Source organism: Podarcis bocagei (genome assembly GCF_964188305.1).
Source record: "Podarcis bocagei genome assembly, chromosome: 8".
Lineage (NCBI taxonomy): Eukaryota > Metazoa > Chordata > Lepidosauria > Squamata > Lacertidae > Podarcis > Podarcis bocagei.
In genome coordinates, this window is record NC_138133.1 from 70856929 (window position 1) to 70871761 (window position 14833).

Consider the following 14833-nt stretch of genomic DNA (forward strand, 5'->3'; position numbering starts at 1 on the left):
ATGTATATGCTTTTCATTCTTTAATTGTATTTCCAAGATTGGTTTTTCTATATTTTTAGTAGTTCTTGTTTTTAGCTGTAAGCTGCCTTGAGTCCCGTTAGGGGAAAAGAATAATAATAATACAGATTGAACTCTCACACATCAGCTGATGGGAGGAGGTTTCAATCCTCAAGGAACTCCCCATGTGCAGCTCAACCTTGCAGAAAGCAAGATTTAAACACAACTTTGTTCATCAGCTGACTATCTCATTAAGATGCAAGATGACTGGCAGGTAGATGGCCCCTCCCACTAGTGACAATAGGGTGGTGGAGACCTGGTCCACTGGACCAGAAATGTTCCAGTACTCCATGCCAGAATGTATAGTCAGAAAAAGCACTGAGGGTAAATATACATATATAAGGGAGAGATTGTGGATAAGCCTATTGGCTCCACCCCTCCTCACATGTTCCTACCTCTGTTCCTGCAGCCTCCCAGGCAAAGCCAGACTGAAAAAACTGCTTCAGAGGGAAGATGCTACTTGTTTTGGGACTCATTTTTCCTACCACTACTACCACCCTTCTCATTCCTATTGATTTATTGACATTATTTTGACAGAAAAGTGTGACTGGGCCAGAGAGGATTGCCCAACACGCCAGTACATTCCCCCTATGGCAGCCTCATAAAGGTGGATCTGATGATGCAATTAACAAAGCTTTTCTTGCAGCCTGGGTTCCCATGCCAGCCATATCAATATTCGCAGTTGATTTTTATTTCCCCTTGCCTGCTTGTTTTTGGGGTAACCTGTCCATAACACACTATTAACACTTTCAGCTATTCCCCGTGAGAAAAGGATTTCTTATTCAATATTTTCATAGGCTCCCTCCCTCCTGTTGTTTTCTGAAGTGATCTTACAATATTCTTTGTTGACTCTGTGTTATATCTCCCTTCCCTGTAGATCTTTCTACAGCCACAGAAGGAAATATTTCATGTCCTTTCCTCAGTATTTACAGTGTTCTTGCTCCTGTCAGTATTACTTCTAGTTATAAGATCAGACAAATCATATCTCTGGCTTTGCCTTTACAGCATTTGTTTATAGCTCTGAAGATGGGCTCATTGCTTCATGTTTATGTACATTCATTGCCCCCCATATATTCCCTTTCTGATGTGTATGTAGAGGTCTATGCCAAACTGAAGGGCAAACAATAAAGGTGCCAACAAAATTAAGAATTGCCCAATCATTCTTTTGCCAAAGTCTGTAGAAAACCCACTGCTGAAAATGTTGGGGAGTTTCCTATAACTTTCCTATCTAAGCTGGTGCAACATTTTGGAGTGATATAATAGCTAGAGGTTGCTATTCAGCCTGTAAATCAGAATGGCACACCTTTTTGTGGAAACACAAAATGGGAACCCCGTTCCACTGATTTCCTTAACTGAATCCCAAAGTCCTGCCGTGATATGAATTCTTTGGTGTTGTACAACACATTCAGCTGTTGGTCCTGAACCACTGTCCTTTTTGCGTGTGAGTTTGGATTGTCACTTTTTAAATATGCTGCAGAAAAAAGGAAAATTTTGAGTTCCTGCCATTTAGGAATGCTGTTTATTTATTTACGATATTTGCCCCAAGGTAGTTTACTCCTTTAAAGTACTATAACAAGCAAACATTACAAATTATTGAACAACAGAAGCCTTCTTCAGATGATGCATATACAATACAGCATATATGGGGGGGAGGGCATTGTGCAGCAGAGACAAGCCTGATATCCCTGTCCCCTCCATCAATGTTTCTGTCACCTTCCTACTCCTAGATTTCCCAAGGTGCTACAGCTTCCTTCTTCATGTGATGGTGACAGGGGCAAGTGAGTGGCAGGCTGAGGCAAGCAAGCAAGGGGCCAAGTGCATTCATATCCCTGCTCCTACTGCCTGAGGCACTTATTTTATTTATTATACAAATGTATAAGCCACTACACAGCTTGAAGTGCCATATATTTAAAAAATGAAGTACAAATAAACTTTTAAAAGCAATGACACAATTTCTACAAATTCTTTTTAAAAAAAACCACCCCAAAGCAATTTCTACTGATGGGCAACTAATAATAGATTTTAGTTGTGAATCTTTATAATCACCAGTATTTATGTCCCTTCTCCTCTGCACACACATTAGCAACACAATGCAGATCTATCTGAGTCCCTTGTGGACAAAAGTGCATATATTGAATGAATGGAGAAGCCCACATGTATGAGAGTTTATATGCCTATCTGAGTGACCATGGAACTTTGGATCAGCATGATATATTTCCCCCCTTTCCATTTTATGTACGTTACATAAGTGTCAGCAGTTGGTTGGGTTCCCCTCCTTTCATGCCATAGAAGTACAAATAATGGTTTTCAAACATCAGCAGGTTAAAATGTATACTGCAAGATGCCACTAGCAGGAGCAATTGATAAAATTTAGGTAGCATGTCAGGGGTTTTGTGCACACAGTTTGCATCTGCTAGATCATGAGGATTTGTTGGACATGTGGGAACAATGAGGGCTACATACTGTGATCTGATTTTTTTTTTATTCAAGGGTATTTGCATAGCAGTTGGAGGTACAAAGACACTGGGCATTGGAAGACTGAGATGCTTACTCCTAAATAAATCAGGATTTATTTAACATGTATTTTAAGTAGTGCTGCAACCAGCTGTTTAGCAGAGATTCAAACTCTGGGATACAAACTCCTTTAGGCTTGCAAGCTTCAATGCCATGCCCATCATATCTAGAATAATAATAATAATTATTATAAAGCCCAGTAATCTAGCTGCCACTGGTTGTACATTTATTTCAGCTTTTTGAACATCAAAAATTGGGATGTGCTGCAAAAAGACACTGATCTAGCAAAACCGGGGGGGGGGATGCTACTCATTTTGGAGCTGTGTGATTAGATCCACCATGCATACATTTAGCATTCTTCTTACCTTGAATTTCATGGAAGTCAGTGGCAGACAGATCTGTTGGTAATGCATAATGGTAACTTCAGATATGCATTCTTCATGCTGCATTTGTATATGCAAGGTGCATTCTATTCTTCCTCTAATTCGTTACCTTTGAAACAGTGAGGCACATGGAATACTATGTTGCTTCTAGTAATACACCAAAGGTGTTTTCAAAGAACAGATGCAGGGCTGGGTTGTTGTTGTTGTTGTTTTTGTAGTACCAGTGTGTCATATTCAATATATAGTAGCTTCATAGTTCAGTATTAAACCCTTAAATAACTTGGGACAAGGTTATTTAAGGGATCACCTCACCACATATATCTGTGTACACATTTGAGTTAACATATGGTACAGGTTGTGTACTTGGTGTTCTACATTCATTGGTAAAGGACTGATCTGGTGAAGGAAAAATTTATTTAGATGTCATGGACTGACTATTACTCTCTGGGTCCTAAAAGGGCAGGCCTGTTGGGATGTTCTCACCAGTGTGACTGAAAGCACACATTAGATTCCACAATATCATCATGAATTCTTTGGTTAGTATTACTGGCAACAATGGTGGAGACTTTTTCCTTCTTCTTTTGCATTAAGTTTTGAAGTTTTAAATGGTTTCAGACCAGATTACCTAAATGAGAACTGTGTGATCCTGCCCATAATCTACGATCTGCAATTGAGGTGCTGTTGGTGTACCTACTGGTGACATAGGCAAACACATAAAGCAGGGCCTTCTCAGTGGTGGACCCTGTTCATGGTCAGCAAATGGTGAGGAGGTTGGAGCAGTTAAGCCAGCAAAGATCAAGAGAGCGACATTCTCTCCCCAGCACTCTTTTCCCAGTTGGCTAACTTCTCCTGCCCCTATATTCCTGATGATTGATGCCATGCCTCTATTAAGATTTTTCCTAAATTAAATAGTAGCATGGGGGCAATTTTCATCAGGACTGGGGGAGTGAAAATGAAGGTTTAAAACTCTCCTCTCCAACAAACTCCTGCTGTGGTTTTCAGATGACTGGCAAACAGTTAAGAGTGGGGAAAAGAAAGCTGAACTGCATAAAAATGTTAATCTTTATCTGGAGCCCCACCCTTTCTTTCCACTGCTCAGCTGATCAGTGGAGGGCATTTTGGGGGGTATGTAAATTTGGCAGTGGGCCAGAAGTAGCCTGGAGGGCACAGACTGAACACCCCTGAAGTGAAGTGTGTGTGTGTGTGTGTGTGTGTGTTTTTAAGAGCATGTTTCTTGGAAACTATGCACACTGACTAGAAAATATTCACATTGGCCAGAAAATGTATAAAATTCAACTGGGATTTGCATATTCCCTGAAGTCCGCTGGAGGTTATGTATCATGACAACTGAACATGCAAAATTCAATTGATACATGCACATATGCCAGGCCTGTTGGAAATTATGTATATTGATGGGGAAATGTGCACAATTCCCACTTTATGGACAGATTACATGCACATTTTTCATCAGTCCTAGTGAATGTGCACATCTCATTTGAACTGGTTTTTATATACAGTATATTAACTGTTCCCTGATGTTGGGAAAGATGGAGGGCACAAGGAGAAGGGGACGACAGAGGACGAGATGGTTGGACACTGTTCTCGAAGCTACCAGCATGAGTTTGACCAAACTGCGGGAGGCAGTGGAAGACAGGAGTGCCAGGCGTGCTCTGGTCCATGGGGTCATGAAGAGTCGGACACGACTAAATGACTAAACAACAACAATAAAACAACATATTAACTGTTCAACTTACATTGCAGAGAGAGAGAGCATATTATATAGAGCATTCTATTGATTGTGTTCCTTTTTCTATTTCATTTTTGTATGTTACTTTATTTGGATATAAACCATTCTAACAGCTGTGCGCTGAAGTGGCACAGAAACGTAAGAAATAAAAAATGCTTAAGCTTCTAATGGGAAGTGTTTAAATACAGCCCCTCCCAAAATCTTGCAGCAATCTTCAATGAACTCCAGCTAGATCAATGATATTTTAATCATGAATCTATCTCACTTTACAACTTTGCATTATGCAACCAAACCTAAATTAATAAATCCTCAGCTCTATGGCCCTCACATTAATCCATATTGATATTTTCCATGCTTATTATTTCTGCTTTTTCTAGCACAAGATATCCAATACTTACAGCAGTGGCAATTGACAGTTACATTTGCTGTCTAATAAGATCGTGTATTGATATATGACCAGCCAACTGAATAATAAACGGATTTCTTCAGAGGATACATGGGAAGCAAGGAAGATTACTTATTTGCCTCATTTAATTCTATTGATAAAAACTGGTTAAGAAGTATACTTGAATAAAAGCTATTCTGTATGCAGGGCAAGATACAAGTTGTATGTGTAATGCCATTGGCACATCTAACCCAGTACTGCCTACTCTGGCTGGCAGCAGCTGTCCATGATCTCAGATCTCCAGGGTTTCAGGAGTCTTTGCTTCTTCTGCTACCTGACTGAAGATGCCAGGGAATTAACCAGTGATTGTATGCTGCACTACTGAGCTGTTGCTGTTTCATTGTAAGGGCATGAGAAGAGCCCTTCTGGATCAAGCCAATGACCCACCTAGACGCCCATGGGAAGCTCACAAACAAGACCAAGCGCAAAAGCACAAACCCCACCTGTGGCTTCCAGCAACTTAATTTAAGACTAGCAGTGAGGGTTGAGTCAGCTCCTTTAAAAAGTCCTGTTGACTCATAACAAGTGAAAAGCAAAAGCAAAATTGTCATTGTTTCATTGTAAAACTGCTGTTTACCTGAACCCCAGGGTATATCACAGACAGTAACAAATCATATTTGGTTCATTTAAGCTCATTCTTTCTTCTTCCATTTTCTTTATTTTCCTCATTGTTTTAAGACTGTAACCCTCTCTGAAAGTCCATGATTTTTAGATTTCAAATGGGGCGGGTTATGTAGGGGAGGGAGATTCTTTCTGCATGTTTTAACGAATCTCTCTAGACACTGGTGGAGGAAGAGGGGTCCCCTGGCAGCGTGATCCCCAGGGTGCCATTGTGGCTGCCTGCCCCCACTGGGTGCCCCGCCCCTGCAGGTGGCGTGCCACGCCCCCGGGACGCGCACCAGCCCCAGCCCCACCTGCTCTCTGCCCCCCCCATGCCAGAGCATGAAGCTCCACCACTGTCTCTAGATCAGCCTTTCTCAACCTTGGATCCCTATCTGTTGTTGGGCTGCAACTCCTGTTATCCCTACCTATTAGGACCAGTGGTCATGGATGAAGAGAGTTGTAGTCCAATCACACCTGGGGAGCCAAGGTTGAGAAAGTCTGCTCTACAGTTAAAAAATATTCAAACCCCTAATGGCTTTGAAGTAGGAACAGAGCATCTTTAGAATCACTTACACCTAGGAGTTAAGATCGGTATCAGAGGCCCCCTGTTATGTCCCATCAGCATCAGAGGTGCAAAAGATGAGGAGGCGAAAGATACTAGGTTATCTCCATGGTGATGCCTAGATTGTGGAAAGCCCTTTCTGAAAAATAGCTGCCTTCTTTTGCTAGCTCTTTGGTGCACAGCTAGTATCTTTTTGTTCCTGTAAGCTTTTAATTGCTGAACTCCGTGGCTCTGTAATGATATTGATTTCAGGCTCTGTTTTAATTGCCATTTTACTGTTGTTGTTGTTGTTTTTGTTTTATCCTAGTGTTTGTCCTGAACAACATCTGAGTTTGTAGTGGTGGCCCAGGGACCACCATTCACATACTGTATAGAAGTGATCAGGTTTGGCCACGTTTCTTGATTCATTTTGATTCATTAATCAGTTTTTCTAATCAGGTCCCCAACCCATACATAGGCACAGCATAGCTCTAAGCAGCAAACATCAGAGTTCTGACATTTGTGGAGGTTGAGTAATCTGGAAGGAAATCATCTCCAATGTTGAACAACTTCTCTGAATCCCAACTAATGCTGTAATTTGACTGATTTTATTAGCTGCAGCCTTCTCTCCACACACACAAACCCCGCCATAAAATCTCCTTGGGAAGGAGGGTACATCATCACATTGTTCCAAGAAATGCTTGCAGTTCTACTTTCAGTGCACACGGCAGCTGCTCTTGCTTGTTAAAAAGGAAATAAAATAAAATAAATTAAAGCAGTCTTTGGGTCACCTCGTAACTTCAACTACCTTTTGGGGTGTGTGTAAGAATTCTCAGAATTCTTTGGGGGTTTTTGAAAGTCCATGAAGTAATGCAGGAGAAGGGCAGAACAGACTTCAAAAGGAACACATCTGAAAGTGACATGAACTGGAATTTTAATGATTTGCCCATCAGTGCTAACCATAGTTGGCCATGACATCCAAACCAACAAACTATGGTTTATGTTTGCTCTTCAAATCAGAATTGGAGGCTCACGGGGAGAATTGTTAATTGGAGGCCATTTAGTTCAGCGCTTACTGGTGATAACAATGGAACTAAGTAGTGCTTATCTCATTTGTAAACTGTCCTATTAGAGCATAATTACACAACAGGCTTCAACCAGTTTAGCAGTCATCCTCTTGCCAGAGGGAACAATAGGAACTGAAGATCTGTGAAGGGGTAGGGGGCTAGTGATTTTCAACAAGTAATTCTCAACATCTTTTGCAAACTCAGTTACCTGGAAGCCATGAAAGTTAAACGTATATAAACAATATAGATATATACATAGTGTGAATAGGTCACTAAAAATTAAATTCTGTTAATTTGAAGAGACCTTAACTTCAAGTATATTTACAACCATAGTTGTAATGGATAAAGGCTACATGATATACAGGCATTTATTGTAAACCAGAAAACTCTCAATCTTATAGGATGCAAGCTCATTTTTCTAATAAATAATTTTTTGAAGAAATTGTTCCTATTATTGGGCAGAAAGCATCATGGGAGACAGAAGTATTCCAACACAGGTGAAACATTTAGCAGACTCTAGAAAGTAGTAGTTTGCAAAGTGCTGTCTAAGGTCACTAGCTGACAAGGTCAAGCATTGGATTTAATCAAATTAATTTTGCAGCAGGAGGTTTAGCCGCAGTTGTAAGACAGAGCAGTCATATCAGGTAAGGAATGCTAAAAAAATAAAATAAAAGCAGCAATATGTCTTCAGCATAAAGTGAAATATATTGCTCACAACCATATTCATCTTTAAGGGAATTATGAAAAGCTTTAGGAAGTATTAAGTGCACCTTCCAATGTCACTGGGTGGTAATGCAAAGCAGTTTGTGATGTAGCTTAGTCTGAGTGCAATCTCTGGTAACAGTTTAAGGTGATTATATCAGTGATATGCTGATGCAGCTAACATGAAAGGCTCAGAACTTTGGCTCTGTATTTCTATTTAGAAGTTTGTCTTATGTTGGTCTAAGATGACTGTGGCCTGTTTCAGGCTTCCTTGAAGTTAATGGCACCTTGCCTTTGGTGTCAGGGAGCACTAGGAGGCAGGACTAGAACTCTGACATTTGCTTTGCTATTTCTAGCCATGGGACTTGGAAGACAATTATGTGTTGGTGACCTTTTCATCTGCAGTGATAAACAATCAAAGGCTTGAGATGAGAATAGACTAGAGCCTAGCAGAATACTGGCTATTTCAGAACAAGATACGAACTTTACTTTTCCTTCCATCTCCTTGCCATCTGTACCTTTCCTTTCTGCTCATCCTCTCTTACCTGGATTTGCTTCACCTGTCTTCTCTGGATTGTTTTATTAATTCTGTTTGGCCACTCCCTCTTCAAACTTTTCTTTCATGGCCCCCCTCCATCTGGTCCACATCTCCCTAACTACCCACTTCTAGGGCCTTGTTCATTTGCCTCCCTCCCTGCCTCCCTGCCTGCACTGTCTGCTGAGCAGCCCGGCACGGCAGCTAAGCCAAGAATGCAACACTTAAAAACCAATGGACAAACAACTGGGACTATCCCTAGTAAGCAAAAACTGTTTGAGCATTTGTGATATACAGTGGTACCTCTCGATGCGAACGGGATCCATTCCGGAGCCCGTTCGCATCCTGAGCAGAATGCAACCCGTGTCTGCGTGTGCGCGGGTCGCGATTCGCTGCTACTGTGCATGCGCGTGATGTCATTTTGAGCATCTGCACGTGCGCGAGCGGCGAAACCCGGAAGTAACCTGTTCTGTTACTTCCGGGGTTGCCATGGAACGCAACCTGAAAACGCTCAGCCTAAAGCATATTTAACCCAAGGTATGACTGTATGTGTTATGGTATGTATTTGAAAGAGTGATGAAGGTACCGGTACATTGTATGAATGGATTATCTGTACATAAGAATGTACAGATATATTTAATAGCAGCATAGAATTGTAGAGCTGGAAGTAACCCTGAGGACCATCTAGTCCGTGGGTAGGTAACCCAAGGTCCGGGGACAGGATGCGGCCCAATCGCCTTCTCAATCCGGCTCTCGGGAATCAGCGTGTTTTTACATGAGTAGAATGTGTCCTTTTATTTAAAATGTATCTCTGGGTTATTTGTGGGGCCTGTCTGGTGTTTTTACATGAGCAGAATGTGTGCTTTTATTTAAAATGCATCTCTGGGTTATTTGTGGGACATAGGAATTTGTTCAATCCCCCTCCTCCCAAAAAAATGTAGCCTGGCCCACCACATGGTCTGAGGGACGGTGGACTGGCTCACAGCTGAAAAAGGTTGCTGACCCCTGATCTAGTCCAATGCAACTGTCCCACATGGGGATCGAACCTGTGACCATGTTATCAGCACCACGCTCTAATCAACTGCATACCCTCCAACATTTCTCCAATGAAAATAGGGACATCCTATTCCATAATAATAGTTTTACTATTTACACCCCACACATCTTACTGGGTTGCCCCAGCCACTCTGGGCAGCTTCCAACATATATAAAACATGAAACATTAAAAAAATCTTCCCTATACAGGATTGCCTTCAGACAGCTCAGGAGTCGAATAACTCCATATCCTCCAACATTTTTCCAATGAAAATAAGGACATCCTACCATACCCTCCAACATTTTTCCAATGAAAATAAGGACATCCTACCATACCCTCCAACATTTCTCCAATGAAAATAGGGATGTCCTAAGGAAAAGCAGGACATTCTGGGATCAAATCAGAAATCGGGGTGGCTTCTCTAAATCAGGGACATCCCTGGAAAACAGGGACACTTGGAGGGTCTGCAGCTGAGCTCTCTCCTCTTTGTCCAAGTTAATGCAGATTTTTATTCTTATGAGTGTTAAAGTCATGCCTAATTTAACAACTAAATGTACATGGTGTATTTAAACACAATAATTTTTGTTTTAACTTTTTCTTCAGCTGAAATGACTTCCTAATTGTGTTTTTTAATTTTATTGCTTGTTTACCTTTCCAGACACCTAAGGCAGTCACAATCAGATTGAAATTATTATTTGCCATTATGAAGCTGAAATTTTTGTTTCAACTAGGGTAAATTAAGAATGGATTATTTGTTTTTGCTCTTCAGTTTTCAAAAGACAACTTCAGCGTCAAAAGTTTAATAAAAGAATTCAGCATTAAAATCATACCTAGTTTCCATATAAAAAACAGAAATGTTGACATGTACAGGAAAAATAACAGTTGTTGGAAATTATTTTTTTAGCTTATAGCACAAAAAGTTATCTTAATATTTAGAATTTATATAATGAATTTCAGGTGTTCAGTGTGAATAAACTATAGTTTCTCAGTGATTCATGAGAACCTTGTAAGGAAGGCCAATATACAAAGAGCGTGCTAGATGCTGTGAATCTAATTTTAATTTTTTTTACATAATTATATTAATTTTTCAATTAATAAACATATATTTGTGCATTTTTTATTTTTACCTGAAGGGATGAAAACACATTTAGAAGCTCATTTTCAGCATAAATGTTCCTCAAAACCTTGCACATGCATATATTAAGCTTGATTTATATGCGTGTTCTTTTTGTCAGATAGTTTGTGAAGAGGAAAAAATAATCCAATAAGAATACAGAAACTGCCCCATATGATTTCAGAATTTATATAGATTCATATAATGAATGTTGATAGTGGCAAGCTAGTGAATGACCCTCAAGTTAAATGCTTCTCTCAAGAAAAAAAAATTGAGTAGCAGATAAATTTGATGAGGATCATAACCTATTCATAGATAATTTATACCAGAATGAAAGCTTTTAAATAAACTATGCACAACAAATAACTTGAGTCTCTGGGATCTGTGTGTGCTTCAAAGTGGTGAGTTCTAGATTTTACTATATTGTGCAGCATTCTAGATGACTAATAAAATGCCTATTATCTGAATGGGTGAACTGTGCACAGGGGCAAGTATCTATATTGCTGGGTCTCTCTATGTGCTCTGTTGCAAAGTTTAAAGTAGGGAAATGAAATGGACAGCCTACTGTTTCTTCTTGTTCAGTTGGCAACTATTGGCTTCTCTCTGCGTTCACCTGCACTTTCTTCTGCCCCCTGTCCTTGTAGAGGGAGAAACCTGGACTTGCACCATCCATTAATCAGAAGCCTCATCAGCCAGCCCCTAAATCCACCTGTGGCCTTGTGCAGGCTTAGATTGTGAGGCTTTGGCCAGCGGCTTTGTGAGGCTCCGCTTTTTGAATTCTGTGCAAAGTACTTTGATTCTTTGAAATGCTAGAGAAATAAACACTGGGTTCCTTTAACACTTACTGGGGAAAAGGGTATAATACTGTAAGTAAACCTTCCCCAGTATATTCCTCATCCCCCACTCAGTGAAGGGCTTCTCAAAAGTATGCTGTGCATGGTGGAACTGTCCCCTTGTCTCACTAAAACTATTAGAATAGAATCGTTAGTGAATTTACAAGGTACAAGCATAAAGCCTCTTTGTTAAAAGAGTCATCCAATGAAATGAAATGAAATAAAGCAGGGTAGTAGAATTTTCTTTTCTTAATTGCAGTGCAAGAAATTCATATAAATTAGTACATAGTACATAGACAAATCTATCTATGAAGGCATGGTCTTTTGAATTATTACTTCACATGTTTCAAGGTGGAGCAGGTTTCAGAGAGAAACTTTTGTGAGACTGCCTTAAATAGGGGGGGGGGGAATTGAGGGCTCTGATAATTCTGCCACTCAGAATAAGGACATTTTCACACAACATAAGTGCATCTTATTCTTGTTTACAGAAGCTCAGAAGTTTATGAAGTTGACATCATTGTTTGATTTTTTTGCCCAAACTGGGGAAAGTCATAACAAGGATTGCAGACAATCTTCCGCACTCTTTATTAGAGACAGTGTTTTTCCCCTTGGGGGTATGCATACACCTAAACATTTTGCGAATCTTTGTACTTTTGTCCATTTACTGTATTTATTTCCCTCAATTTGAACTATAAAATAGTGATTTTCTTGAGTCAAAATGAGAGTACCCCTAAACATTTGGGGGGGGGGAGGGGAAGCACTGATTAGAGAGTAAGCTCTTCTGGATAGTGCTCTGACTACTCTATTTGCATGCTAAGCAACACTCAGGAAAAAAGTATAATGGAAAACTTTCCAGGAAGTATGTTTTAGACTTGGGTTGTCAAAGTGCCTTTAAGCATTTCTGGCTCTGCGTTGTGAATGCAGTCCCCACATTGGCTGCAATGGTTCTTTTCCGCTTTCTCTGTCCCGAATCAACATTCCCACGTGAACACCAACAGCATGACTCCAAAGAGCTCCCCACTATATTGCGGGAAAGTACCCTTCTATTATCAGGATATGTATTTAACTTCCGTGAGGGGGGCAAGGTCCTATAGTTCTAACGGGTACCAATTGTTGCTGTTTTGAGGGCGGGGGCTATGCATATATAGTAAAAAAAAGAAACAAAACACACACCCAAACACTGAGGGCAACAGGAGGAGGAAGTGAGGGTGCTTTGCCAACTCTGAGGGGAAGGCTCTTTCCTTATAAGCGGGGTCTCGTGCGCATTTGGCGGACAAAACTCCCCCATGCCAAGCGCCCCTCCCCCCCCCGACTAAACCGGCTACTAGGCTAGTAGTGCTAGCTACGACGGCTAGACCCCAACCTCCTCCAGCACCCGAAAGCAGCGTTTGCCACTGAAATGCCATCTGGGGAAGGGCAGCGGGAGAAAGAAAGAGAGAAGGGGGCGGTCGGTCGCCAGTTGCCCTCGTGTCCTGCCCGCGGTTGTGCCCCTGTGGGAAACAGGATGCTGGGCTAGATAGGCCTCGGGGCTCCCCTCGCGCTCTCTCCAGCCAACCCCCCCACCCCACCCCTCGCGCAGCCGGTCAGTCTGAGGGGAGCGCTGCTCGGAGAGCGACACCGGCGGCAGCATCTGCACAGGGAAAGACGCCACAGAGAGAGAGAGAGGCGGGCGGCGGGGGGGGGCGGGAGACCGCGCTCCCTCCTTTTTCCTCCTCTCCCCCACCTCCCCAATCTCTCTTCTCCTTCCGTCCTGCCTTTCTTCCCTCTCTTCTCTGCCTCCCCCCCCCCCACTACCACAGTTCTTTCTGTTCTTCTCCCTCATTCACTTAACGTCCCCCCCCCCACAATATACCGGACTCGCCAAATCTCCCTTTCTTTCTGTCTTTCCACCCCCCCTTCCCCTCACGCGCACAAGCGCGCGCAGGCACCACACACACACACACGTGCGCGCGCGCGCGCGCCTGCCTAGCTTGGGCTCTAGCCTCCCTCTCTGCTTCTCTTTTTTCCTGTCATCTCCCATCAGCTCCTGTCTCTTATGAACCCGGCACGTTGACTTGCTTCGCTCTCCCTTCTCTCTCTCCTCTCTCTTTCTTTCTCTTTCGCCCTCTTCCACCCCCTCACACCTTCCTCCCCTCTTCCCTCCCCGCCCCGCACCTACTTACCTTACACCCCCTTTTCACACTCTCAGTGCACCTGAAACAAGAACAGCGGCGGCGGCGGCAACAACAACAACAACAGCCGCCACCACCAGCACCAATACCGGCGAGCAGCATGTCCCGAAGGAAACAGAGCAAGCCCAGGCAGATTAAACGTAAGTTTCCCCCAAGAGTGCAGGGCGGGGGGGGGGCAGACGGACGGAAAGGCTTCTCCCCAAAGGGTGCTGCTGTGTATGCGTGTGTGTGTTTTAGCAAAATGAACCGAGAAATTAATAACTTCGGGATGGGGGGAACCAGGTCGAGGAGAAGTGGCAGCGCCCTGCGGTTGAGTTTCGGACGGCGCCTACTTGTGTTTTCGAGGGCTGGGGGGGTTGCCGCCTTTAAAACAATAAAAAAGAGCTCTGCTTTTGGACTCCTTAGCCATGGAGGTTTTCCCTGCAGAAAAGTTGGCGTTGAACTTAGCGCGGAAGGAGTTGTTGGGCGGGGAAGGGGAGAGGGAGAGAGAGAGAGAGAGGAAAGGGGCTTTGCTTTTCTCTCTCTTTCAGGTAACTTGTTTTCTTTCGCTCTCTCGAAGAGGAAGTGGCGCTGGCCGGGCATGCCTCTGGCAACCGCGCTTGAGCCTGCAGGCGGTGCTTGAGGCAGAACTTTGGAGGGGCAGAGCGAAGAGAACCGCGGTGACGGAGCGCGTGCAGAGTTCCAAGCCCCTAGAAAAACAAAAGTGTGTGTGTGGGGGGAGCCGATTTGCGGGAGCTCTTCTGCTTACTGTGGAGGCCATAAACTTCGCGTGCGGTTTCTCTGGGGGATTTTTGCAGTCTCCAGCTGGAGGAGAGAAAAAGCAACAACCAGCCGCCCGTCTCTTGCAAACAAACAGAATTCTAGAAATCCGTTTCTTTTCAAAGAGACGAAACGGTGCAAACTTTTTCCAGGGAAGCGATGGCTTCTAAACGCTGGCAGGCAAAGCTATCCCATGCTCGGATCTTTAGGAATCGCCCAGTACAAATGGGAGTTTTTATTAGAAAAGAAGTGTATTGAGAAGGTGGAGCTGGTGGTTGAATAATTCTGCTCTTTACAACACCCCTTCCCCGAAATCTCCAACAAAA

General features: G+C 42.7%; 1 protein-coding gene across 4 annotated transcripts in view; it reads left to right on the forward strand.

Moving 5' to 3' along the window:
* The window catches only part of ZFPM2 (zinc finger protein, FOG family member 2), a 455323-nt gene that overhangs the window by 106866 nt on the left and 333624 nt on the right, over positions 1–14833 (forward strand). The window contains exon 1 of one of the 4 annotated variants that reach the window (XM_081204395.1): positions 13162–13888. The exons of 2 other annotated variants lie outside the window; for them this stretch is intronic. In XM_081204395.1, the coding sequence (XP_081060521.1) occupies positions 13849–13888 (40 nt within the window). In that variant the 5' untranslated portion in view covers positions 13162–13848. Of the gene's footprint in view, positions 1–13161; positions 13889–14833 lie in introns of those variants that run through there. One more of the 4 variants, XM_081204393.1, reaches the window with a different exon arrangement.